The sequence below is a fragment of the Calliphora vicina genome, chromosome 4, assembly GCF_958450345.1.
Source record: "Calliphora vicina chromosome 4, idCalVici1.1, whole genome shotgun sequence".
NCBI classification, from domain to species: domain Eukaryota; kingdom Metazoa; phylum Arthropoda; class Insecta; order Diptera; family Calliphoridae; genus Calliphora; species Calliphora vicina.
In genome coordinates this window covers 6,496,897-6,523,314 of record NC_088783.1, presented here as the reverse complement: position 1 = coordinate 6,523,314, position 26,418 = coordinate 6,496,897, and the positions used below count along the sequence as shown (strand labels likewise).

At 27.9% G+C, this 26,418-nt stretch overlaps 1 protein-coding gene across 2 annotated transcripts in view; it reads left to right on the top strand.

Moving 5' to 3' along the window:
• Positions 1-1,162: 1,162 nt before the first annotated feature.
• LOC135956497 (uncharacterized) overlaps positions 1,163-26,418 on the top strand; it is a 25,966-nt gene continuing 710 nt past the window's right edge. Inside the window, exons 1-3 of one of the 2 annotated variants that reach the window (XM_065507016.1) lie at positions 1,163-1,558; positions 16,398-16,657; positions 26,244-26,373. In XM_065507016.1, the coding sequence (XP_065363088.1) occupies positions 16,594-16,657; positions 26,244-26,373 (194 nt within the window). In that variant the 5' untranslated portion in view covers positions 1,163-1,558; positions 16,398-16,593. Of the gene's footprint in view, positions 1,559-10,399; positions 10,810-16,397; positions 16,658-26,243; positions 26,374-26,418 lie in introns of those variants that run through there. The other variant, XM_065507015.1, reaches the window with a different exon arrangement.

Below are 26,418 nucleotides of genomic sequence, written 5' to 3'. Positions count from 1 at the left end.
AAGAATTGAGCAACTTGTGAGCGGCCATGATAGTGTTAACATTTCATGATATTTCTACACCCAAAAAATAAACTTAATCATACGTATACATTATTTTCTTCTCGTCTAAATGCTGCAAGAATTTTGTATTTTTATATATTGACATCATTTAAATTGTACGAGTATTTAAATTTTTATAAATAAACCAAAAAGAGCGGAATACAAAAACAAAATATTTATAAACAATTTGAAAACGAAAAACATAAAATAAGTACAAAATAAAAAAACAGAACACAAAAATAAGAAATTATTCAAAAAACAAGTCAGAGTGTTATAAACGGCTGTGACGAATATTGTATACCCACCATATCAATATTTGGGATCAATTATGGACGGATCCTAACAAAAGTTATAATAATCATTATAATAATTATTATAAGTCAATTATGAGTGTTCAAGTGAATTTCTGAGGGGACCTTGTATGGGGACTACGGACAAATGTTGCCCCATGTTCGCCAAACTTTACAGTATAATTTCAGAATACTTAGAACTAATTTGTGTAAAACTTTGTCAGGATGACTGCTGAAACAATATTTCGTGGGTACATTTGTATGGGCGCTAGGTGAAATCATGAACTGATATTTCCCGTTTTCAATACCAAACAAACCTTATGAAAAGAGATTATCTGTGGAAAATTTCAGGACCTAAAATTTTGTTTGGGCCCTATCGTGTTTTAAACATAGAGACAGTCAGACGGACGGACATACCTAGATCATCTTAGAATCTTATGAGAAGCCAGAATATATATACTAAGGTGGGTCTGCGACAAATATGTTGATGTGTTACTAACGGAATGACAAAACCAATATACCCCTCATCATTTTTGATGGTGGGCATAAAAACACCACACGATTTTTTTTGTGTATCCTATAGATTTTTTAGTACAATTTTTGAATTTACTACAAGACGTAATAGAATTTGTTTAAAGAATTTTATTAATTAATTAAATAAAAGCCTTTAAATTTCCAACTACATATAACAAATAATTGCGGATAAATACATATTTAATTACAAAAATATCTAATGAAAATAATTTATTAATAAAATTAATAACACACAAAATAAGTGCATTTTTTGTATAATAAATAATTCAAAATAATAATTCAGAAATACTTAAAAATAAGAAAATTTTAGAAAAGTGACGTCTGTTGTTGTGCTTTAAGAGAATTTTAAAAAATCTTTGAGTGATAAGCGTGTGTAATTTGAAAAGTAAACAAAATTGTTTTGAAAAACGCGTCAAAATAAACGAATTTCTGGGAATTATTGTTTCCTACAATATATTGAAAGTCTACAATTAAAAAATATACTTTACAATTGTCTTTTATTTAAATATAAAAACAAAGACAAATAAAATACTTTGTGCTTGTTACCAATTGTATTTATTTAAAAACCTTTTTTAAATACATTTATTTCGGTTGTTTCTTATTAATTTATCGCCCAAAACGTGAGCTAAATTTTTGAGGAGTTTGAACAACGTGGATTTGCAACAAATATTTAAACAATTCGATATTCATGAAAGGTATTTGTACCAGCACGCCACCTTTAAACACGTTTTTTATTTATTGATTTAAATGTTTTAAATTTTTTTTAATTCAGTTTCAACTGAAAATTGTATATTATATTTCTGGTAATTTTTTTCTTTTTCCTTAAACGGTTTTATGATTCCTAAGGATTAATTTGGCGTTTTGAATTTAGATTTAAATAGGCGATTTTTATTTTATCTACCTTTAAACACGTTTTTTATTTATTGATTTAAATGTTTTAAATTTTTTTTAATTCAGTTTCAACTGAAAATTGTATATTATATTTCTGGTAATTTTTTTCTTTTTCCTTAAACGGTTTTATGATTCCTAAGGATTAATTTGGCGTTTTGAATTTAGATTTAAATAGGCGATTTTTATTTTATCTAATTTATCTATTTTCTGGGAACTGTCTCAATCTCTGATTATCGTTTTACGTTACGATATAATAAACTTGCAATTAATATAATTTGTGCATGAGATTGAGAAAATGGCGCTTAAAGTTATTATTTAATGTCTAACAATATTTTGTAACAGTGTTTTATTAAAAACTAGACAAATATTTCTACATCTTCCAGAACATCATCATTGTTATTAATGTTATCAGTTAGTAAATCTAAAAAAGAAGCTAAATAAAAAAAAAATTAAATAAGTTTTATTGGAAACACGAACTTCTGACTAATTCCGCAAATAAAAGTAAATAAATCCATAGTCTATGATAAATTAAAATTGTGGAAAAACACAGTTTTAATTTAAGTGGTTACTGACATTAACGTTTTTATTTTTTTGTAATACATACGATACTATGAGAAGTTTTATTATTCCAAAAAAAGTGATTAATTGCAGATAGTTTTGAAAAAAAAGGAAATACATACAATGAACTGTTAACAAGGTTTTTAATATAAATTTTGTTACTAGAAATTAAAAAAACAATTTAGACCTAAACTAAACTAAATAACTGTTTAATTTACTTCTCTAATTTTGTTACATTTTGCATAAATTTGTGTTTCAAATTCAAATCAAATCTATCAATCATCCATTTCTATTTCTGTCTATCAAAACTCTGCATTTAACAATTTAATTGATTAATTGCGATTTGTGTCAAACGTTTGACAGTTGAGTGTTCAATTGAAATCTTCTCGTAAAGTCTGTGAAAAAAGTGTGTGTACGAAAGAAATTTTAAATGCATTCAAAGTTGTCATCAGTAAATACATACATATGTATAATGAATTGCAAATCTGTAAATACATATAATTAGACAAGAACTCATCAATGGCATTTCAAATAACATGAACTTCTTTTTGTTTATTATTTTTGTGTGAGACGTCTCATTATGACCCAGTTGGAAAAATCGTTGTAGACGACTTTGTCTTTGACCAAAGGCAAGATCAGCGACAATGTATTGAATGTTGACGAAAAGTTGAGTGATTTATTTGTCATTTTATTTATTGATCAATAAGAATGTTCAAATTGTCATCATTCTGACAACATGTGGATTCCGAGCAAAAAGAACTGCTCATCTTTTGAGGCCAAACGTATCCTAGAGAAAGAGTTCTGTATAGATCAAAACAAATAGTAGTCGGACGGGGAGGATCTGGACTATTAAGCGAGTGAGGCAAAACTTCCCAACCACTTCATTCTAAATACTTTTTTAACAGTTATTGCAACATGTGGCCGAGTATTGTCATGATAGAATATTACGGATTCATGCCGGGCTGCATATTCTGGGCGTTTTTTGGCAAATACTCGCTTTAAACGAATCAGTTGCGTTCGGTATACATAGGTGCCCAATGATGGTCTGTTCAGATTTCAGCAGCTCAGAATAGAGATGACCAAATACAGAGAATTACATTAGCGCCATGGATATTTGGCTTTGTTGTCGATTCGGCTGGTTGGCCGGGCTTCATCATTTCGGACATGCAAAATTTTCTTTCAAGGTCAAGGTCATGTGAAATTGCTGATTGAGTTTTATTCTTGGTCTTCTTTTTGGCTGGCCCGGTCGATATTTGTCTTCCGTTTCACAACAGCACTTCTGAACCGCATAAACTAAACTTAAGAAGTAAAGCAAAACTTCCCGCATATGACGCTTTGTTGGTACAAAATTTGACATTTTCAAAGCAATTTTAATAACTAAATGAGATATAAGGTCATTTATTGTCAATGCCGCATTTTTAAGTCATACACTCAATATAAATTTGGAACTTTGATCTCGATAAAGAACCATAAATAACCTGTGAACCAAGTTTTAACAATACCACAACCAATATCCAAGAACGACGAGTTTGTTGTGTAATCGTCAGTAATATTATTTTTTCGGAAGTATCTGTTACTAACTCGACAAGGTCATATCTAAGCTGGGTCAGGCAATGAATGCAATTGAGAATACAATTCGACCTTATTACGGTAGAGTTGAGAGCGTAGTTTTATTCAAAATTGTTCACGTAGAAAATGTCATTGATCGAAATCTCGATATTTAATTCTTGGATTCAGAAAATTGATATCCTGGAACCCACGAATCCAATTGAGAAGAAATTTCGACCTTACGTAAATTTCAACGGTCGACGTCTCGATATTTCACTTACGGGCGGCATCGATGGTAAACGGTACAGGTATCGGAAAATCAGAATGGAAGGCCAAGTTCATCAAAGAAAATTTGCAAGCCAGCGCAACTTTCAATCTTTAAACCGTCTGTGTATACTGAGATCTTGTTGTTGTCCTGGTGAACAAAGTATGCAGGCTAATTAACTCGTGGCTATATCCTAATCTTAATCAAGTTCGCTTGAGTTAGTTCCTTGAACTAAAATGTTTTCTTTTTCAATATACGCTGTAAAATTATCTTTCGGTTTTATTATACCAACATTTAAACTTCACCCGAAATATTTAAATGAAACATTTTATAGAACCAATGTTCTAAATTAAAATTGCAAACTTATTTTTTTCACCACCTGTATTGTCAAACGCTTCATTTTATTGTTTATTTATTAATTTATTTATTGCTTTTTTCAATTATTTATTTAAATGATTTCCTAACTTTTTATTGCATTTTTAATTTTTAAAAGATGTTTTCATTTAATTAATTGGCCATACAAAACTGTATAATTAAAATTGATAAACGAGTACAAAACTTATACAATGTATAAGGGGCAGTTATTAAAAAAAGTGAATGGAAATAAGTAAATAAATAAATTGAAAAAAAACTTTCATTCAAATACTTAAATGTGAGCAAAAATATAAAAACTTCTTTCTGCCTTAAATTCCACCCAGTAGAAAGAAGCTGAATGAGCTTACGTATCAAACATATAATTTGATAGCGATATTTTAATAAAATGTACTGAATTTCTTGCTAGATATCGACGAATGCCATAATGTCTAATACGAAAATGTTGATAAAATTTTAGTCGATCACGAATAATTCGGACTTGTGGTTTTCTTTTCGTATAACTAAGAGTGTCATCATTTTTTCCACCCTCGACTGTAAAATGTTTGTAATGAAATCAGAACAGATTCTTGTTTTCACTTTATTACACTTTGCCATTGCCTGAAGTGACAGATAGATAAAACGTTTAATTTTTTTTAATTAAGATCAGCGAAAAGTATGTACTACGTATGTGAACAATACACTGGTTTCATTTATTCTACACAAATCAAAAGTGTTAATTAAATAAATAAAGATTATAAAGTTTGTTCTAAGAAAACACTGGTAACTTTTTTTAGAATTAAAATATAAATTGGATATTTATGCCAATAAATACAAAATTATAAAGTTTTAATTAGTACGATTACTGGTTGTCAGATTTATTTAATATTATCTATGTTACAGTGGGTTGAAAGAATAGAATTGTTAATTTAATAATAAAATTTAAAGATATTAACAAATTGTTGGACAGATAATTTTATTCAAATTATCTAAATAACACTGTGAGCGTTTTTACAAGCTGTTGGCAGGAGATGCGCCAATTTACGACAACCAAATTTATATAAAATGAGGCAATCATGTGACTGCAGAGAATTTGATTGGGACAATTTCATTATTGGACCCCAATTCAGCACAATACAAATTGTATAAAATTGGTGTATTGAAAAATATCATTGGATAAAAGTCGAAATGCATAAGATAGGATTTCATTTTAGACCTATGGTTTCTTGAGGAAACTTTCTTAGAATTTTCCGTAGATTGCGTTTCTGCTATACGATTTTTTACTTTTTTATGGTTCATACAATTCGACCCGGCCTAATGTACATGTATACACTGGTAATGCAGTCTTTACATAACGATGTTTCAAATTAGACTAATTCACTGCTGCAACCGCACTCACTATTTATACACTCTGCATCTGAGTAGCCTAGATTGTTCTTAACGGTCAAAACTCGTATATTCGAATTCTAGAGCTATCGATGTTAATGTAAGCAGCTTAAACATTAAGGCCCGTTTTCTCAATGTATCGACAAACTGCCTGTTACTAAATGTCGACATAAATTTATTAGGCCGATAAACTGTCCGTTAAAAATTTAGTTTTTCTCAATATACCGACAAAAAAGATTATTTTCAGTTGGCAATACCTCTCAAAATAGATGTGAAAGTTGGGAACCCTGCCTTCAATTGACAACATGTTTACATAAATCAGCTGTTTAACGTGGCCATCGACAGCCGGAATCTTTTGAAATATTCATTATCCTCCATGTCTGCCATGTAGTTAGGCCTGGCATGATAAAATTTTTCAGCATTCACTTGGAACTCATGTTCTTCGTGTTCATCCTCCATCAAATTAATGTTAATTCCTCTATTAAACTTTTTTTTTATAAAATCTATTTAATTTTGTTTACAAAAACACAAACTATGAACAGCAGTCAGCTGATTGAATTTATCTGTACGATAAATAAATAATTGGCAGATGAGGTCGGGTTAGCTTTGCGACAGAATCACAGAATATACAGAAGTGTCAAATTTGACATTTAAAAAACGCCAAATCAGATGTTAGGGCAGTTCTCATAAAAAGAGATAGCAATATATTTTGTACTACAATATCAGTGATGTGTTAAAGCAAAACGCTATATACAACACGAATTTGGTAGACAAAGAAATGTGAACAAAACAAACAAATAAATTTGTAAGACAATTTTTTCGTAGTCTGTGGCACAAAATTTTTTAAAATGAAAAATTATAAAAATGTGTGTATTGTTTACGTGTAAATTTAAATGAAACAAAATTCTTGGTTGTTTTTTACATTTGCAAAATAAAACTCCACATGTACAATGGCAATTAAAAGTGAAATATTACAAAAATAAATGATTGCATCAAACTATATCGGAAAGAAATTGAATTATTGCGGCAGAAAATTAAGACTAAAACAAAATAAAAAGGGCAGTTACTAAAAATGAAACAAATATAGAACTATATTATTTTCTGTCTCGTGACGCCTCTGTATACTTTGTGACAGAATAGAAGCAAATGAGACATTGAGAAAACCAAATTTCTTTAATCTGCAGTTTTTCGTTGGGAAAAAAGATAATCACCTAATGATAAAACGGCCCTTAGTGTTGCCACACTTATAAACAATGCTAACCAACCGCATGCTATCAACATTGTTGATAAGTAGAACCTTCTACTGATGGACATGTTTAAAAACATGATGAATGTTGCAGGCAGTCGTTACAGACCGTTAAATTCAAATCTCTATTGCAAATTCGTAACAATATATTTCTTTGTGTACCACTGTATTACTTAATACTTTCGTTAGTATGTACTCGTACTACTTCAAGTTTATCAAAATATGTAAATAAAACAAGTTGCTGTTTTTGTTGTTGCCTTTATTGTTTCGTATTAAACAATTAGAACAGATTTAAATTCATCTTGTGAATATGTACAACAAGAATAATTCTAACAAATTCATTGGTTTCGCGAAAAAAAAATGAATTTGATGACAATTAAATTTGATTTATGAGTGTAATAAAACAAATCGCGGGCATTTTTAAATGTTTTGAGTTTTTGTCTTTTTTTATGAGCTACAATAAAATAAATAAAATATGTTTAAACAAAATGCATACATTCCATGCCGGGCAACAAAAGAAAACATTAAAAAAATATATAATTTCAATGCTTTCGATGCGTTTTATTTTTTTTGAGCTGCTCATAAAAATTGCACATTTAAGATGAAACGTGTGACATTTTAATTCACATTTTTTTTGTTTTGTTTTTTTTTTTTTAATATGTTCTTTGTTTACTTCGTTTAACCCTTGAATGCCGTTTTGGTTATTTATAACCGTATCCAAACAAATTCGTTTTATTTTTCAAAACTTTCAGTAATATTTTTTTTTTATCAAAATTATAAAATAGTTTTCTTGATGTTGCCAATAAATAATACAAATAAGATAATTAATGTTAAAAATGTCAGGTATTTCATTTAGAGATTAGACAAAATATGGTACATTTAAACAAAATTAAAAGATACAGGAGTTTACATTCAGTAAAAATAAATCTGTAAAATAGAAAAATATCAAAAAATAAAATATTTTTAATTCAAAATTCTTTCGATCGATTTTTCAGAATATTTTATTTTTTATATTAATCTAAAAGATAAAATCTTGACATAACATTTATCTTGCAGTATAAAAACCTGTGTAAAATTTAGTAAGAAAAAACTGTGCCGAATCTTCACCAAATTTAAATTTTAAATTTTAATTTTCATTATTTTAAAATTTGTTTGTGATAAAATGTTTTTAAAAATTTGATTTTTAATTTCTTAAATTTTGCGTTAATAAATATTTTTTCCAGAATATTGTGAAACCGACTTACTAGGGCGTTATCTATCTATCATTAGATATCCATATTGCCTATATTAATGACTTAGTAATCCAGATATAGATCAAAAATAGGTCAAAAATCGATATTGTTGGTTGGTTTTTCCTTATACATACATATACATACATATCAGCCATTTGTGGGCATATTTTCTCGATTTTAAATAGCTATCGAACCATGTCTATAGCACAAAGGTACCATTGCTTGGACCCACGTCAGCTGCTCTTCTTTTCTTCATTTCGTGGCTGCCTGGAAACCTATGTCTATTGCGGATATATTGATGTATGTATCATGTATGTAAGTTATTTGGGGGCTATGGAAAGTTGATTTCAACATACATACGGACATGGCTATATCAGCTCCGCTATCTATAACGGTCCAGAATATATGTATATACTTTTTTGGGTCGCAAATGAAAAATGTAAAAATTTCAAACGGAATGAAAAACTTATATATACCCTTGCCACTCATGCGTAATGAAATAAAAATAAGGTTTGAAATACATTTTATTGGTTAATAAAATATTATTTTAAACAAACTTGGTTACAAATATTTTAAGTTTGCGGCAACACTGCCTACAAATGAATATATTTTTAAGGAGAGCTTGAAGTGAATATGTGTTTGTTTGTATTTATCTCCCTTGTCAAATGTAAATAAACACAAGCTTGTTATTGTACATTAGCAACAACAACACAGCCATTGTCCATCATTCACAATAAACACCGGTAACAGGAATTTAAATTGCAATAACAAAAAGTAAACACCGAACACATGTTTATGTGTGTTGTTTACATTTTTCGCAGCAGTAAAATACAATGGCAACAACAATAACAGTCACACATTAATACAACAACACACGACTACGTCAACAATCGCGTACAATAATGATTAAAGATGTAGTAGTATGTACGAATGTAGATTATTAGCAGTAGTAGATCAGTAGTAATAGTAGTCTCATATTAATTTTGCCCATTAAAAACCTTCAAGATGCATTAAATAATACAAAAGATCTGGCTTATTAATACCCTACAGCCATAATTGATTTAATAAGATACAAATCAGGAATGGAAATATGGAGATTTTTAAATGATACTGAACTTATACAATATTAATACATAAATTTTTGAGACTAAAAGTGCTAAATTTTTATGTGAGCTTTGTTATCACTTAACAAATCGAAAGATAATGAAAAGGATATTGAACAGAAGCAAATTTATAAAAGGTAGAACCAAAGGCCAATTCAGCCAAATTCGAGTGAATTCATTAATTTTTGATGGTGATTGACAGTGGAAGAATTGTTTTGAATTTCAAGGTTAATTTTGAGAGAAATATTTATAATTCAACTTTTTTAAGAATATCTAAAAAACGATATAAGTTAATATGTATACATACATGTATATAAAATTAGTAAGTTGCCAATACACTAAGCTTTAATTAAATGTATAACAACTCAGAATGAGTTCTAATTCTGATTTTTCACAAACTGCGCGATTACAGGTGTCCTTACATTTTTTTAATATTAAGGCCACATCTGATCTTAGCTTTAGTTGTAATGTAGGGTTTAGTACAGTCGCTACAGTTCCATTGATGTGTTTAAACTAAATGATTGCTGTTAGTCTTTATTGTATTTGAATTATTTCTGAATTAATGTGAGTATGGAAAAATTTTCTTCACATAATTTTCATGTATTTTAAATTAATTTTTATTCACACTCATCGCATACAAGCAATTGTCGCTTTTGTTGTTTGATCCCTCCGGATTGCGTCTTGAATGAATTGTGTTTAAAAATCAAAAGTGAATTAAACAAAACAAAATAAATAAAAACCAGCTAAACATGAGTATCATTAAATAATTTAAAAGATGCTTGCTTATTTATACTACTTGTGTACATTTAGTATAAACATTATAATCATTTATATATGTATTATAATATTTATACTCGCGCCTTCACGCCTCCTCTTTACTACGACAACATTCAACACGTTAGCTCGTATTTTTACTACATATAAATATTATTGGCCCTCGTAGTGTACGACAGACAAAACACCGCTAGACAGAAAGACGAACAAAGTTTTTGACTTCTTTGCTTAAATAAAAGCAAAAAAATATAAAAAAAAATAAATTTAAAAGCAGCGAAAAATACATGAAAAATAAAAGTATAAAATACAAATCTAAACAACTGTAACTGAATGTTTTTCTTTTGAAAACTTTTAGTCGATCACTAGTTGTCCAGAGTTAAAGTTCGTTTTCAATCTAAACAAAATATAATATATTTGTATTAATTAAAAAAGTTGGCAAAATTAATTATGAATTAATTTTGAATTAAGAAAGTATTAAAGAAAATCTGAAATTTAAAAAAAGTGAGACTTTAAAAACTAAGTTATATAAAATAAAAAACTAAAATAAAATAAAACTTTTTCAAAATTAAAAAAAAGAAAAACTTTAAACAAGGTAATAAACAACATTTTGGTAGCATTTTATATTAAAAAAACTTCCAAACCTTTTGAAAATAAAAAAAAAAATTTTGAAAAATTCTAGTTTAAAATAAAAACAGTTTTAAATATTTAAAATATTCATTTCAAACACTTTAACAATAATTTTAATAAAAATCTTTGATTTTAAATTTTTTTTGTAATTTTATTTAATATTTTGTGAAAAAAATTATTAAAATTTTTTTAATTGAAAAGTGTTTTAAATATATATATGTACATATTTGCTATATTCGATCAGATTTCTTGCGAAACAACACCTAATATGTATCTCCAGATTTTAACCATGATCTGGTTGATACAGACAAACAATTTTTATTATACATTTTTTTAAACGCCCTAAATTTTAAGCTATTTTTTGATAAAATAATATTTTTACTGCAATATTATTTTCTTCATAAAAAGTGAAGAGATTATTTTTGAAACGCGCCTTTTTTATTGATATCATTTTGATACATTGCTACTAGTCTCGATTGAAAATGATTGCGACTAACGGAGGGTTAAGCACATACAGAGTCGTATTAACCCTCCGTTAAGAAATTTTTTTTTAGTATTTATACATATATATTTTAAAGTTTTAAAATTTTGTAAAACTGGCGATTTTATTCGCCAATTTCGATTATTGAAAAGTGATAAATTCAATAAAGTAAAGAAATATTGAAAATGGCTCCATAGGCTATATTTGTGCCAAATTTTAACAAAGACCTACTGTCAAAAAATTTAATTTTTTTATAAACTGGTTTTGACAAAACAATGGAAACTTAATTTTATTTTTTTTTTACAAACATTTTCTGGGCCCTTAGGTGAATCCAATAAAATGGATATCCCTTGTTTTTTATTAGTGCTTCAAATCGACGATGCATTGAACCCATTAAAGAGTCAATCGTCTCCTTTGAAATATTTTATTATTCCCTTATCTGATAAAGTTTTCATCGTGGTGTAATTTTGAGTCTTTATTTTATTCTATTGGATTGAGATCGGGCCATTGCACAGGCCACTTCAAAACGCAATTGAAACCACTCGTTTAGAGGTGTGTTTACGGTCATTGTCATGCTGGAATCTTCCAACTAGGAGAATATCGTTTAAAATGGATCTGTATCTGTATTTTTTAATTAAACATTTATCATAGGCAGTTTTTTGCTACGCCTGTATGTTGAAATCAACTTTCCGTTGCCCCCAAATAACTTACATATATGATTCAGACATCAATATATCAGCTATAGACATACTTCGATAGCTATTTAAAATCGAGAAAATATGCCCACAAATGGCTGATATAAGTAACCAATAATTTTTGACCTATTTTTGATCTAAGCTGGATTACTAAGTCAATAATATAGACAATATGGATATCTAATGATAGATATTTCAAAGTCCTTTATATAACAACAAAGTAAGTCGGATTAACAATGGGTCAAAATCGGAAAAAAATATTTTTTAACCCGAATTTTTTTTCACCAAAAAAAAAAATAATTTTCACTAATAAATTCAAAATTTTTTTCATCACCAAATTTAAAAACAAAAATATTAAAATTTTATAAGATTCGGCACAGGTGATTACTTTTTTTTTATTTTAGTTATTAAATATCATTCTATTAAACACTTTTTAGCTGGAAAGAAATTTTTAAGTCTAAAAATATATAGCCTACTGATTAAAAACAATCAAAAAAAGTTTAAAAAAGGACGAAAGAATGAAAATATTACAAATTTTATTTAATAAAGGGTCAGAGGTCATTTTATGGCAGTTTAAATGGAATGGCCTATATATTTAATCCAATTTTTTTATTACAAAAGTGTCAAAAATGTGCATCAACTTGAACTGGTCCCTAGCGCCAAACTACATGGCATAACTAGTTCTGGGTCAGTTTTCTTCACCGTAAAGTATTTAAGAAAAGAGTATTAATAAAGAACTACTCACGTGACTGGTTGCTTAGATATAAAGTTAAAATTAGTTTGTTTTAAAAAAAATACCACCTTTTTAATTTTTACCAACATTTTTCAGCGAGCGTATGCATTCTAATCATTAGATTATTTCAATTAATGGAACTGTAAAAAACTGTTTTTTTGAACTGTAGAAAAAATGTCTGATTTTCATTTTGTTTTTGGTGCAACAGCAACAAAATTGTGAAACTCATTAAAGGAATTAAATAATAACAATAATAATATGTACAATAAATTAAATAAATCAAAAAGCTTAGAGATTTGATTACACTTATTAACTAAAATGAATATTTATTTATTTCTTTTTATTATGTGTTCGAGCTATGAAGCTGTCTGTCATGAAATTAAAAGTGATAATTGATAATAATTTGTTAAGTGAAACAACAAAAACTACGCAAACTACATGAATGAATTTTATTCGCAATTCCATTAAAATGTTTTTTTTTGCAAATCTCTAATAATATTAATGAAATTATAAAAACATAAAACAAATGAAAAGTATAATAATTAAATAAATAGTTTAATAAACTCATAAATTTTTAGCAAATGCCACCAGCAGCATTTGTTAAGCATTTTATAGTTTTAAAACATTTTTACTCCCATACTCTTCATAATTGCTTTCAATAAATATTAATTAATATGGATTTTTAATTGACATTTTATTAATATTACATTTTATTGTTTATGCAAAAGGGCGTTTAATCTAACCGGCTGCTGCAATTATAATAAGTACATATTTAAATGGTCCACAATATTTGCATATTAAATTCTAAACAAGATAATGTCAGAAGTTAGCAAGTTGAAAAGGACTTATCAGCTAAAATATTTATTACATATGAAAATAACTGCTCGTTCTTTATGTGCTTAATTGTCTTCCATAATACCGGAATAATAAATCATCCAGTTCACGAACTACATTCTCTTTCGAAATTATTAAAGAGATCCAAGTTAAAACCAAGTACAAAGTGAACAAGTAAAAGAACTATATTCGGCTGTACCGAATTTAATATATCGTGACGTGAAGTATACTTTAAGATAAAGTTTGAAAACAATTATTGTTGAAATTGGGTTAAAAGAAATTGTTGGTGAAGATTCGGGTTAAAAAATATTTTTCCCGATTTTGACTGATTTTCAATCCGAATTTCTATGGCGTTATATACGTCTTTGGCAAGGTCTTTCAAATGTCAATCATAAGATATCCATATTTTCTATGTTAATGACATAACAGATATATTAGATGTATGACTTAAAAATGCGGGATTTACAATAGAAGGCATATCCTTTGAATGAGGTTTTTGTTTTTAATAACTTATATGTCATTTTTAATGACATTTATTCTCACTTAGTTATTGAACATTATAGTGTAAACTACAAAGTTTTTTTTGCTTCCAAAATGTCGAATTTTGTGCCAACAAAGCGTCATATGCGGGAAGTTTTGCTTTACTTTAATTTAAAAAGAAGTGCAGCTGAAGCACACCGATTGCTCACCGAAGCTTATGGTGAATATGTTCTATCGGTTTCGAAGTGGTGATTTTGATACGGAACACAGAGATATCGCCCAGACCAGCCAAAAAAAAATTGAAGACCATGAATTGAAGGCATTAATCCTGGAAGATTGTTGTTAAACTCAACAAGAGCTTGCAAAATCATTGGGAGCTACAAAACGTTTGGAAGCAGCTGGATTCATGCCAAAAGCAGGAAAATTGTGTGCAATACGAGTTGAAGCTGAGAGACCTTGAAAGGCGATTTTGTGTGTCCGAATTGCAGCTTGAACGCTATAAAAGAAAATCATTTTTGCACCGAATGATTACTTGCGATGAGAAATGGATCCATTACGATAACCCGAAGCGTAAGATATCGTATGTGAAACCCGACCAACCAGCCGAATCGACACCAGAGCCAAATATCCTTGGTGCCAAGGTTCTCTTCTTCTTTTCTCTCTTCTCTAAGGTTCTCTTCTTCTTTTCTGGTGAAATCTGGCCAGACCATCACAGGGAACCTGTACCGAATGCAACAGATTCGCTTGAAGTAAGAATTTGCCGTAAAACGTCCGGAATATGCGGCCAGATATGAAACCGTAATACTCAACGACAATGACAACGCTAGGCCACATGTAGCTATACCTGTTAAAAATTATTAAGAAAGAACTCTTTGGGAAGTTTTGCTTCAACCGCCTTATAGTCCAGACTTTGCCCCGACCGACTACTATTTGTTTTGAACGATACAGAACGCTCTCTCTGGGATACTCTTCAATTTGTAACAGAGTATCCGATAATGGCTTAATACGTTCTTAGCCATAAAATAAACGCATAGAACGGAAGGAGGTAAAAAATTACTCTTTTTTCACACATTTGGGTGATACAAAAACAAAATACATGCAATATATTCTCATGAATTAGGTTTTTGACAACAGACTCATAAGATGAGCAGTTGTCTTGGCTCGGAATCCATATGTTACCAGAAAGATGGGAAAAGGTCATAACTAAGAATGGCAAATACTTTGAATTAATTTGTATTGTACAAATGTTTCAAAATAAAAGCAAAAAATGTTTAAAATTCCCGCATTTTGAAGTATAGGTCATTTGTGTACCGATTATCCCACAACTTGAACGGGATTATAGCCGGTATATTAATGTATCAATCTTGTATGTAAGTTATTTGGGTGCTTCGGAAAGTGAATTATAACATACAGACGGACATGACTAAATCGACTCCGCTATCTATAACGATCAAGAATGTATAAACTTGATCGTTATAGATAACTGAGGTAGTAAATGAGAAATATATAAATTAAAAACGGATCAACTTAACAAATTGAATTGAAATATTATCAATCAACACCAATCGACTGGGAATTAAAGCATGAAATCTTCAAAATTGGAATCTTCCATATCACCATCATTATAAACATCTTTTTCATAAACTGCAAATTGATATTTTAAACCAGCTTCTCTCAAATGCTAACCAAATTATTTTTTAAAACAAATCAATTTTTTATATCAAAAACTTAATTCATCTTTAATTGTCAATAACTTTGTAAAAAACAGTTAAATTGTGAAAAGGATTATAGATCATAGCTATGATCACTGATATTTCAATTTTTTTTTTGAAAAATCTCAAAAAAATCTAAAATCATCTATAACTTTGTAAATAAGCGATTAATTGTAAGAATATCAAAACTGTCAGTTAGGAACTTTATTACTTAATCTTTAGTAAATTCACCTAAAGCGTTTTAGTTAATAAATTTAAAAAAAAATTGTTTGTATTAAGAAAATATTTACAATATCATACTGTTTGTAACAAATCGAAAAATATAGCCAGGATTAATATTTCAGATCAGTTCCTCTGGCAGGATTTAATGATATTTCCTTAATAACACACATTAAACTATCCATTTTTAAGCATTAATACAATTTAGCAAAAAGTAATCACGCCATAAATTAGGTTGTAGAGTAAAAATTAGGTCGACTTAAGTAATTAAAATTTTGATCTATTGATACCTCTAATAGCCTCTAATAGTGATGAAATTCTTAAATTTTATTACATCAATTACAAAACAATAACTTAATTTATTTCATAACCTCACCTATTTATTTTCTATATTTTCAGTTTAATTTTGTTACACCTATAATGAGGAAGAACCAATTAATAGATTAGAACCTGCTATTGACTATATAAAGTCTGTGTAAAAGTACAACTTGATTTAAAGCGATTCTATCTATCTATTTACTGATCTTATTGTCATCGAATTGCAAATACATCATAATAATAAATATTTATTAAGAGCTGCTTGCTGTTCTTAATTATGGAGTCGTCACCATTTGTTTTGAAAACTTCGAATACAAAACGTTTTGTTATTGAGGACTCAAGTAAGTTTAACAAATAACTTTGACAATTATTATACTGTAATACCTATTACAGTGGTTACGTATTATTTATTACAAGTAACAATAAATTTAAGTTTTAATAATGAACAAAATAACAAAAATATTTGTACAACTTTTCCAATTGTTTTGTTATTTTATGGAGAAATGTTAGAGTGAGTTTGTTTTTTTTTTTTTGATATAAAAAAATATATTTAATTTATTATTACATTGTTTTACTGTTTTAATTTTGTATGATAAATTATTTGCTTTTAAATGTGATAATCACTGGTTTAGTTTTTATTAATTGCTTTCGGAAAAATCACATTTTTCCCTGTTAAATATTCATACGATATTGTGTGGCAGGGAAAATGTTTCTATTTGTTATTAATGCTTTTTATTATTTTGAATAAACTAGAATTTATATTAATGCAAGTTTGATTTATTTGTTTTTTCATTAAAATGTATTTTTTATTTCTTACTTTAATGAGAAATATCAACAAATGATGTAAATAATTGTATATTTTTTTAATTAGTTTAAGGTTAATCAATTGATTTTATACCTACGGATTCTAATTAGAATGACTAATAGGAATTTAAATAGTTTTTTTTTTATTGGAATCGTCTATAGAGTTTCTTATCTATATTGTAGATCTTTTTAAAGCATTTAATTAAATTTTCTGGGAATTTTTTGACAAACTATCTCGTATTTATCAGTACATATTTTGAAATAAGTTCAAATGACAGCTCCTCCTACACAACCCAGCCAAGATATCAGCTACGAAGAGACAAAGAGAGTAAAATAGTTAGTAGCTAAATACCAAATAGTATTCGGAAGTCACAATGTCTGAACTATAAGGCGGGTGAGGCAAAACTTCTCAACCACTTTATTCTAAATAGTTTTTAACAAGTATTGTATAACGTGGACGAGCGTAGTGATGATGGAATATTACGGTTTCATGTCTGGCCGCATATTTTGGACAATTCTCGCTTAAAAACGAATTCAAAAATTAAAAAACAGCGTTCAAAAGATACGCCGTCTATTGTAAATACCGCATTTTTAAGTCATACACCCAAAAAATAAACTTGGGGTATTCATACGGTCTGCTATTAGTCATATTGTCATAATGTCCTAATATGTATATTGTAATAGTTGTTGTTGTTGGGTTTTAACCAAAAAAAGTATTATTTTGTGACAAAACAATCAACATAGTTCAAATAGTCTTATTAGTTTAAAACTTTTTTGTTTGAAACAGAACAAAAATTTGATTAAACTATCATAATATATTAGGACATTATGACAATATGACCAAAATTTAGTACTAAAATTGTAATACAAATTTACTAAAATTTTAGTACTAAACATTTTGCTAAAATTAAAATAAAACAACTAAGAGAGCTATATTCGGCTGTGCCGAATCTTATATACCCTTCAGCAAATTATACTAAATATAATAAAAATTTAAAATATTTTTATGTAAACAAAATTTATTTTTTCCAAATTAGTATTTTTCCTTTTTTGCAAAAAATTTTTTTTCGAATTGTTTTTTAAATTTTATAAATTTAAAATTTTTTGTTTTTTCAAAATTCGGGTTATATATTTTTTTCCGATTTTGACCCATTGTAGGTCCAACTTACTATGGCCTTATATACGTCGTTGCAAAGGTCTTTGAAATATCTATCAATAGATATACATATTGTCTATATTAATGACTTAGTAATCCAGATATATGTAGGTCAAAAATCGAGGTTGTACTGGTTTTTTCCTTATATCTCACCCATTTGTGGACCGATTTAAAATAGCAACCGAGCTGCATGAATTCCGGAAATATTGATGTAAGAATCGTTTTCATTAATTAATTATCAATCTATACATAAGTATTAACAAAAGTAGGTAAATGAGTTTATTGAAATCTATAGAAGGTGAAAATGTTATAGGATGTTCTTGAAAATAATAGCAAATAATGTTACCGAAATAATCCAAATTAGCGTTACAGTTACTTTTTACCGTTTGGCATCAATTGTCAATCATTGAAATCATTTCTATAACCCTATAATTATCGTAAACACTGTGTTAGTATTTACTGTTATCGTTTAACCGTTATCAGTCAATTCAAATTAAACAATTATTTTCACATAAATTTTAACATCTTTAAATATGTAATGTTTTTTTATTTATTTTATTATTAGGTACTTTTTTTACAAAATTAACTAGTAATTTATATGCCAGTCATTTGTATTAAATGTCAATCATCCGTAATATGTGTGTTAAGATTTTTTTTAGACAAAAAAAATAAAAAATAAAATAACACTCAAATCAGGAAGTTACAGATGATTTTTGAAAATTAATACCCATTAATACAGCTTTTTAAAGTGCATGAATAAACACAAAACACTCATTATTTATTATTGCACTAAAATTAACAACAAATAAATAAATAAATATATACAATAGGTAGGTAGATGTAAAAAATTGCATGCATTTCTTTTTTTGTTAATACGAGTAACAAAATAGTACATATTTTGTGATTTATTTTTTATTTATCAGTTTACATGACGTCGTGAGATTTTCTCATTAAAGAGGTGTGTCCCAAAAAAAAAAAATAAAACTGAAATATATTTGGGGTATTCACACGTTCTACTATTTGGTCATAATGTCCTAATATATTATAAAAATTGTTGTTGTGTTTTAAACAAAAGAAAGTATTATTTAATGACAAAACAATAAACATAGTTCAAATTAGAGTTTCGTGTTCGGTTTTAATCAAAACCGAAACCGCGGTTTTTCAAGGTCTAAAACCGAAACCTACAATTATTCTTCGGTTTTTACTTTTAATCTATATTGAATAGAAAAATTCAAAATTTAGAAATGAAATACAAACTTTTTCATCCAAAGATTCATCCAAGTATTTCCTGACCATTAAAATTCAAATGACTGTTTATTCATTTAATTTAAAAAAAGAATGCAAAGTGTTTTTAACAAAGACTTAGCTATTTTCAAATATCCAATAAAAGTATGCAGTACTGGTTGACCCGGTGCGCTTCGCCACCCCAATTATAAGAAAGAAATAGTACTATTAAGTCTCCCTTTGTGAATTAGTAATAATTCAGAATAACATATCTTTAGTTTCAAGTTTATTGGTTCATTGTAATGTGGATTCTAGCTCACCATAAATACCCACATTTTAATATAAAAAAATGTAAAATTAGAAGATAAAGTACAAATTTTCGAATTTGAACCCCCGTCAAGTTTGAAATCAAAGTAATTTCCTGATTACAGGTTCAATATTATAGAAAATTCAAAAAGTACCATTTTGAAGAACGAAAAAGTACTCCTTAGTTTGGTTTCGTTCTCATTTTCTTGATTATTTCTTTACTGAGAAGCATATTAGCCAACTTTAACGAAATTGTACTTGAATTCAAATATAACGATTTTAAGGGCTGATTTAAAAGTAGCATAATGCTTTCAAATAACAGTGTTGTAATAGCAAACTGTAACATATCTGTGGGCATTATTAAATAAAAGCTTTCAGTTGATTTGATCGTAAGTTGGCAACGCTGTATTCGAATTCGAATATTCAGTTAAAAAGCAATGTAGAAAGTACACAACAGATGGTATGTATTAGTAAGATCTAGAATATTCGAATTTTGACAGTTAAAGAAAAATCTAGAGTGCAGATGGCAGTGTTATAAATAGTGGCAGAGGTTGCAGTCGTGAGTGAGTTTATCAGATACGCTTTTCGAATAAACATCAACTGAGTGCCTTAAAGTGTGTTGTGTTTTTCAAGTAAATTCGTGTACTTTGTAAATTGTGTCTGTATTTCTGAGAATTTATAAACGTGTATAAAAAACATTGAGTGGCTATTTAATTCTGTGGTTGTTGTACATTTTGAATAAATAAAGAGTTGTTACAATTTTTAAACTACTAAACGGCTTTTATTTGCAATCAAAAGTATCCGGATTATTTAAAGGAAATACACTAACGTTTTGAAAAGGTTAAAACGTAACAATATTTTAAAAGGACCATTAAAAGAAAATTTACCAATTTTTCTTTTCCTATACTCTCAACTGATTTTGTTTCTATAACACTTGATATTTAATAAATAATCACAAAACCGACCGAAACCGATCGGTTTTCAACTTTTTAAAACCGAAACCGCGGTTTTGAAATTTGTCGGTTTTTTGGAAACTCTAGTTCAAATAGTGTTGTTAGTTTAGAACTTTTTTGTTTGAAACACAAAAAATTGTTAAAACTATCATAATATGTATATTAGGACATTATCACAATATGACCAAATAGTAGACCGTGTGAATACCCCAATTGTAGTTGAGTTTTGTTTTATAAGACAACTTGTAAACATATTTGTTGTTTTCTTTAAATAATTTGTGGCGCTTTTATTTTGTGCTTTTGTTAAATATATTTTGTTTATTTACAATTAATTATATTTTGCAAACAAAATTTTCAAAACAAGACAATTTTTCATACGCAATTAGGAAAATACTTTCATTGCAGTCAAGGCACAGTGTTACGAATTGTAAAAAAGCAAAATAAAAATATTTCTTGTTAATCATGTATTACTGTGTTACAAATATTCTTAACAAACTGATATTACTTTCTCTATTTAAGTAGTGATCACAATTACCTCAAATGACAATTTCACACCAACTGTTTATTTGGCTGTGGCACAGTAACGTGTAGCAGCTTAAACAATAAACTATTTTTGTTACAATTTCTATAAATAACCAGCTTTCTATAGAATTGTAAACATTGTTGTGTAACTAACTACCTAACTACTTACCCCTTTTGTTTAATTTATTATTTATTTTGAAAGTTGTTTTTTTGTTTGTTTGTTATTCATTGTTTTTGTTTTAGTAATTTAAAATGCGTTAAATGTGTAAATTTCAAGGCCAAACAAAACGCATTTCCGTTTTTGGGGAAAGGAACTTTAATGTAAATAAATAAATAATTCATGTTTTGCAATTGATGTGTCAATTTCAATTTGTGACAACTAAAGTAGCACACCCTCTAATTAAGATTGAGTTCTTTTTTAAAGAAACAAAACAGGAAGTTATTGAAGTTTGTGGTTTGATTTATTTTTATAATTATTTTACAGCTGTTTACAACTTTATACTTTGTTTATAATTTATTAAATTTGTCTTTTTGTACACGAACATTTAAAACACGCCCCTTTAATTATAGGAGAATTTTAAAACTTTTGTTACTGAAAATATTTCCAGGTTTCTTTTGTCTTTTGTCTGTCTATGTTGACAGTAAAAGACAGCTGATTAATAAATAAAAAACAACAAACAAATTGATATTGCTTTAAAGCATTAAAAATGAAAAGAAATAATTTAATAAAGTTATCAGCAGATTATTTTGAACTTATTAAGCAAAACTATGCAAAAAAAACCGCGAATACCTCGATTTATGATCTATGGCCCACAAATGGCTGAGATATTTATTGGATATTTAATGTTTTCTAAGTATAAAATACAATGGATCAATCGAGAAAAATATTTTTTAACCCGAATTATAATTTGATGAAGGGTATATAAGATTCGGCACAGCCGAATATAGCTCTATTAATCGTTTTTATATATATCTGTATTATAACTGTAAGTTATATACAATCTAATGATATACATTTCAAAGACCTTCCCAACGACGTATAATGCCATCGAAATTCGGACCGACAATAGATGAAAATCGGGAAACATTTTTTCACCCTTTATCTTGTTACTTTTTTTGTTTTAAACATCTATAAAAAATGTTCCATAGCTACCCCAATAAGCATTTTTACTGGAAATCAAGTTGAAAGCAAGTGTAATTCAAGCCTTGAATTATAGTCAAGCAATTGAATTACAGTTGTATTACACTTTATTTCAATAGCATCTCCAGTAAAAAGGAAACATAAATTCAAGCCACATGTTTTTTGTTTGAAAAATGAATAAATTTTCAAATATTTTTCATGTTTAAAGTATAATTACATTTGCATTCAAGTCAAATTCCAACAAAATGTTCAAGTGCTTGAATTTTTGGGGCTTTGGTGCTTACTGGGACGTTATCAAACATTTTATCATATTTTATCATCAATCGTTTTTAAAAAATTGTGTTAATTTTGACTAAAATTTAATCTTCATGGAATATTTCCTGGAAGTTGCATTAAAATCTGTTAAAAGGTTTTTTTTTACCGAAGAATACGAGCTAAAATTGATTTTTTTGTCCTATCCGAAATCAAATATTTCGTGAAACTCTAGAATCTAGATATACATACATATCGCTGTATGTCATAATTGAAAAAAAATTCGTTTCGAAAAAAACGATTTTGAATGTTTTATGACATTTTACTATTTCTTAATTCACTTGTCAAAAATATAGGAGAAAACATGAATTTTAATTTTGACGTTTACAACGAAAAAACACTCATATAAAAAATAATTGACTTTTTTTAAAACTGATAAAACTATATGAAAGACTAAAGAACGGCGCATATTTTGCATTTCTCAGTTCAAAACACCCGGCAGCAAATGAGCGATATGTAGACATTTTTTGAAAATCTCATAAATTAAATAGAAAACCAAATTAGCAAAACTTGAGGAAATATTAAAAGTTATGATAAATAACTGCTAGTAATTGTTTAAGCCATTAACAAATTTTCAAAACAACTAAAAACAACAGTTTTCATTTTACTAACTTCAATTATGACAACTATGACATAAATTATTTTAATGGACAAAAGAAAATTATACAATTTTCCCAGCATACGCCAAAAAGTTTTTCCCCGTTTGCCACACGACTATAATTTAAAAATACAAGATTTTCTTTTATTAATGCGTACACACTTATTAGCCGTAAATAAATCTGTTAACAAAACAACTTTAAATCTATAGAAAACGGCTTTTACAAGGTTGAAATACAAAAAATCCCCAAATTAATTATTCTGTAAAATACTTTAAGTTTAGACTGACTTAGAGAGAGGGTGAAACTGACTTAAACTGGAGCACACAAAAATTAGCAATTGTAATTGCTAATTAAACACAAAAAGCATAAATTAAAAATATAAATTTAATATTTCCATCAAAACAAACACCTTAATAATAATAATAATATATATTTATGTAGCTCTTAATACATAATGCGTAATTTATTTGTAAAGTTTAAAAATATATTTCAAGTTACAATAATTATTTCGATTGGATATAATGCGTTCATTGACAACTACTAAATAATTGTACATAAGTTGTTTTTGTACGTACAATAATTATGTCACTTTTATTTCGCTTTAATTTGAAAGTAAATTTGAACTTCAACTTGACACTTGTTCAACTCTGCTTTTATTGTATGTATTTCTTTTTATTTTATTTTGGCGAACAACTTTAATATTAATAAAATTTTGGGTGTGAATGTGAGGTGATTTTTAATTTTTTTTTTATAAAAATGCATTGTTTACAAACAATGTCAAAATTTATGGCAGAAAAAACCCAACCGCACTAACGGCTATTTAAATAAAATTCAAATTTGTATGTATGTAGGTGGTTGTATCTATAATTCTTTGGAAAAAGTAATAAGCCGACAAACGACAGATGAAACTTCCTGGGTTTTAAAAAATTAAATTTATTAAAAAGGGAATTTCTTAAATACTGTATTAAAGTTTAGTTCAAAATTAAAAAGTTTAAATCATAAACTTAAAATCTATTCCACCTTTATTTACAGCTGTCTTTGTAAATGAAATATTTGTGTAATTCACAATAGTGGATGCTGCTTCCTCTTCTTGTAAATGCCATTCTCTTAAAACTGTTATGTTATTCCATCATTCTCAGCAAATCATGCTTAAATTTTTTTAAAAAAAATATGAATTTCTTTCAAAATAAAGAGACGGTTAAATAAAAATTGCTTCATATACATACTGTACAAATGGCAATAAATATGTAACTTGTAAACTACTGGTCAGATATCTTTGAAAATGGGAAATGAGTGTTATTGAAATTTTGAATTATTTTGCAGTGGTTGATGAAGTTTTTGTAATAAAATGTTTTGGTGTAATAAGTGCATTACCAATAAAATGTGGTAATAATGGCATATTTTGAAAAACATTTTACTAAAAGTTTAAAATGAAAGCAACATACAGACGACGGACATGGCTAAAACAACTCCGCTATCCTAAACAATCCAGAATATAAGCAAAAAGGCAGAATAAGATTCAGACAAAAAATATGACAGATGATGGCCTCATTTTGTAAAATGAAGAAAGAATTTATTTAAAATTTAAGTTTTTCCCATAACATTTTTTTCAAACGTTTTTCGCAAGGTGTATTCAATAATAATTAAATGCGTCTTGGTCATTTTTGAATTAATTCGCGAATCATTCACACAAAAAATTTAATTGAATGAAATTTGAGTCAATTCAAATGAATTTAGTAAAAATTAATTGCAATTCGTTTCCAATTCAAATGAATTTGTAGAACTAGTTACTAATTTAAATGAATTTGTCAAAGTGAATTGCAATTCATTTGAATTGAATTGATTTTGAATTAGTTCAAATGAATTAGAAAATAGAATTAGCAATTCATTTCCAACTCATTACTGTCGTTTTGCTATTCAACTAATTTTTTATTTAAAAGACAGCCAGCATTACTCTCGTTTTGTATATCACATTTAATTTGAAATTATCATGATATACTGGAATTGTCAGGTAGCGGCAGAACAGGAATTGTATTATTTGGTATTATTTGCTAAAAGAAACTTAAATTTTTATTTTTCATTCCCCCTAAATCTGCTCTTGAATTTGATTGATTGTAACTTATTTTTGACTTCATTCATTTGAATTACAATTCAAACGAATTGGAAATGAATTGCAATTCACTTTAAGAAATTCATTTGAATTGGAAATGAATTGAAATTCATTTCTGCCTAATTCGTTTGAATTGATTCAAATTTCATTCAATTCTATTTTCTTGTGAAAAGAATTAATTCAAAATTTAGCTAATTCATATTGAATTAAAATCAAAAAAGTATGATTCATTTACAGCTCTGGTATTTCGGTTTATTCTACAATATGAAGCATATTTAACACATTGACTGCCATGTCGGACACATATGTGTGACACTTCACTATGCGGTTTACGCCACGTCGGACACATATGTCCGACACGACTTTTATTCTCTCTAGCCATGTCAGACAATAGTGCTGGATTTTTAAGAATTTTTCCGATGTTGTCTGGAATTTCCTCATCAAAACTGTAATCTTCACATTCTTCATCACTTTCTGAACTTGTACTGAGCATTTTTTCTAACTCAGTATCCCATAAAAAAATCCTTTTCGCCATTTTGTAAGACCCTCTTATTTATAAAAAAAAAATCTGTTTCTAAGCAGTAAATATTACTGACAGTAGCCTAAATTTCAATATTGACGTTTTCGAATAGATTACACAAAGAAAATGCTGTGGCCCCCAGCATATTATTTGCTGAATGTGCCTTGGCAGTCAATGTGTTAAAATCGAACAAAAATTTCGATGCAATTCAAAACAATAAAAAAACTATTGGACATCTGTAACTAATAATTAATTTCAAAATTCTCTCTCTTCTTTACAGTAACAAAAGTGACATCAGATGGCCAACCTCATGAAATGATGACCATGATAGCTGGACTATCGGGTCTCTTGGCGGCTATGGTCATACTGACTGTGTTAATATTCCTAGTGGCCTGCAAAAAATCCAAAAAGTATAAAATTTTGAAACATAAAAATTTAACCCAAATTATTTCCCC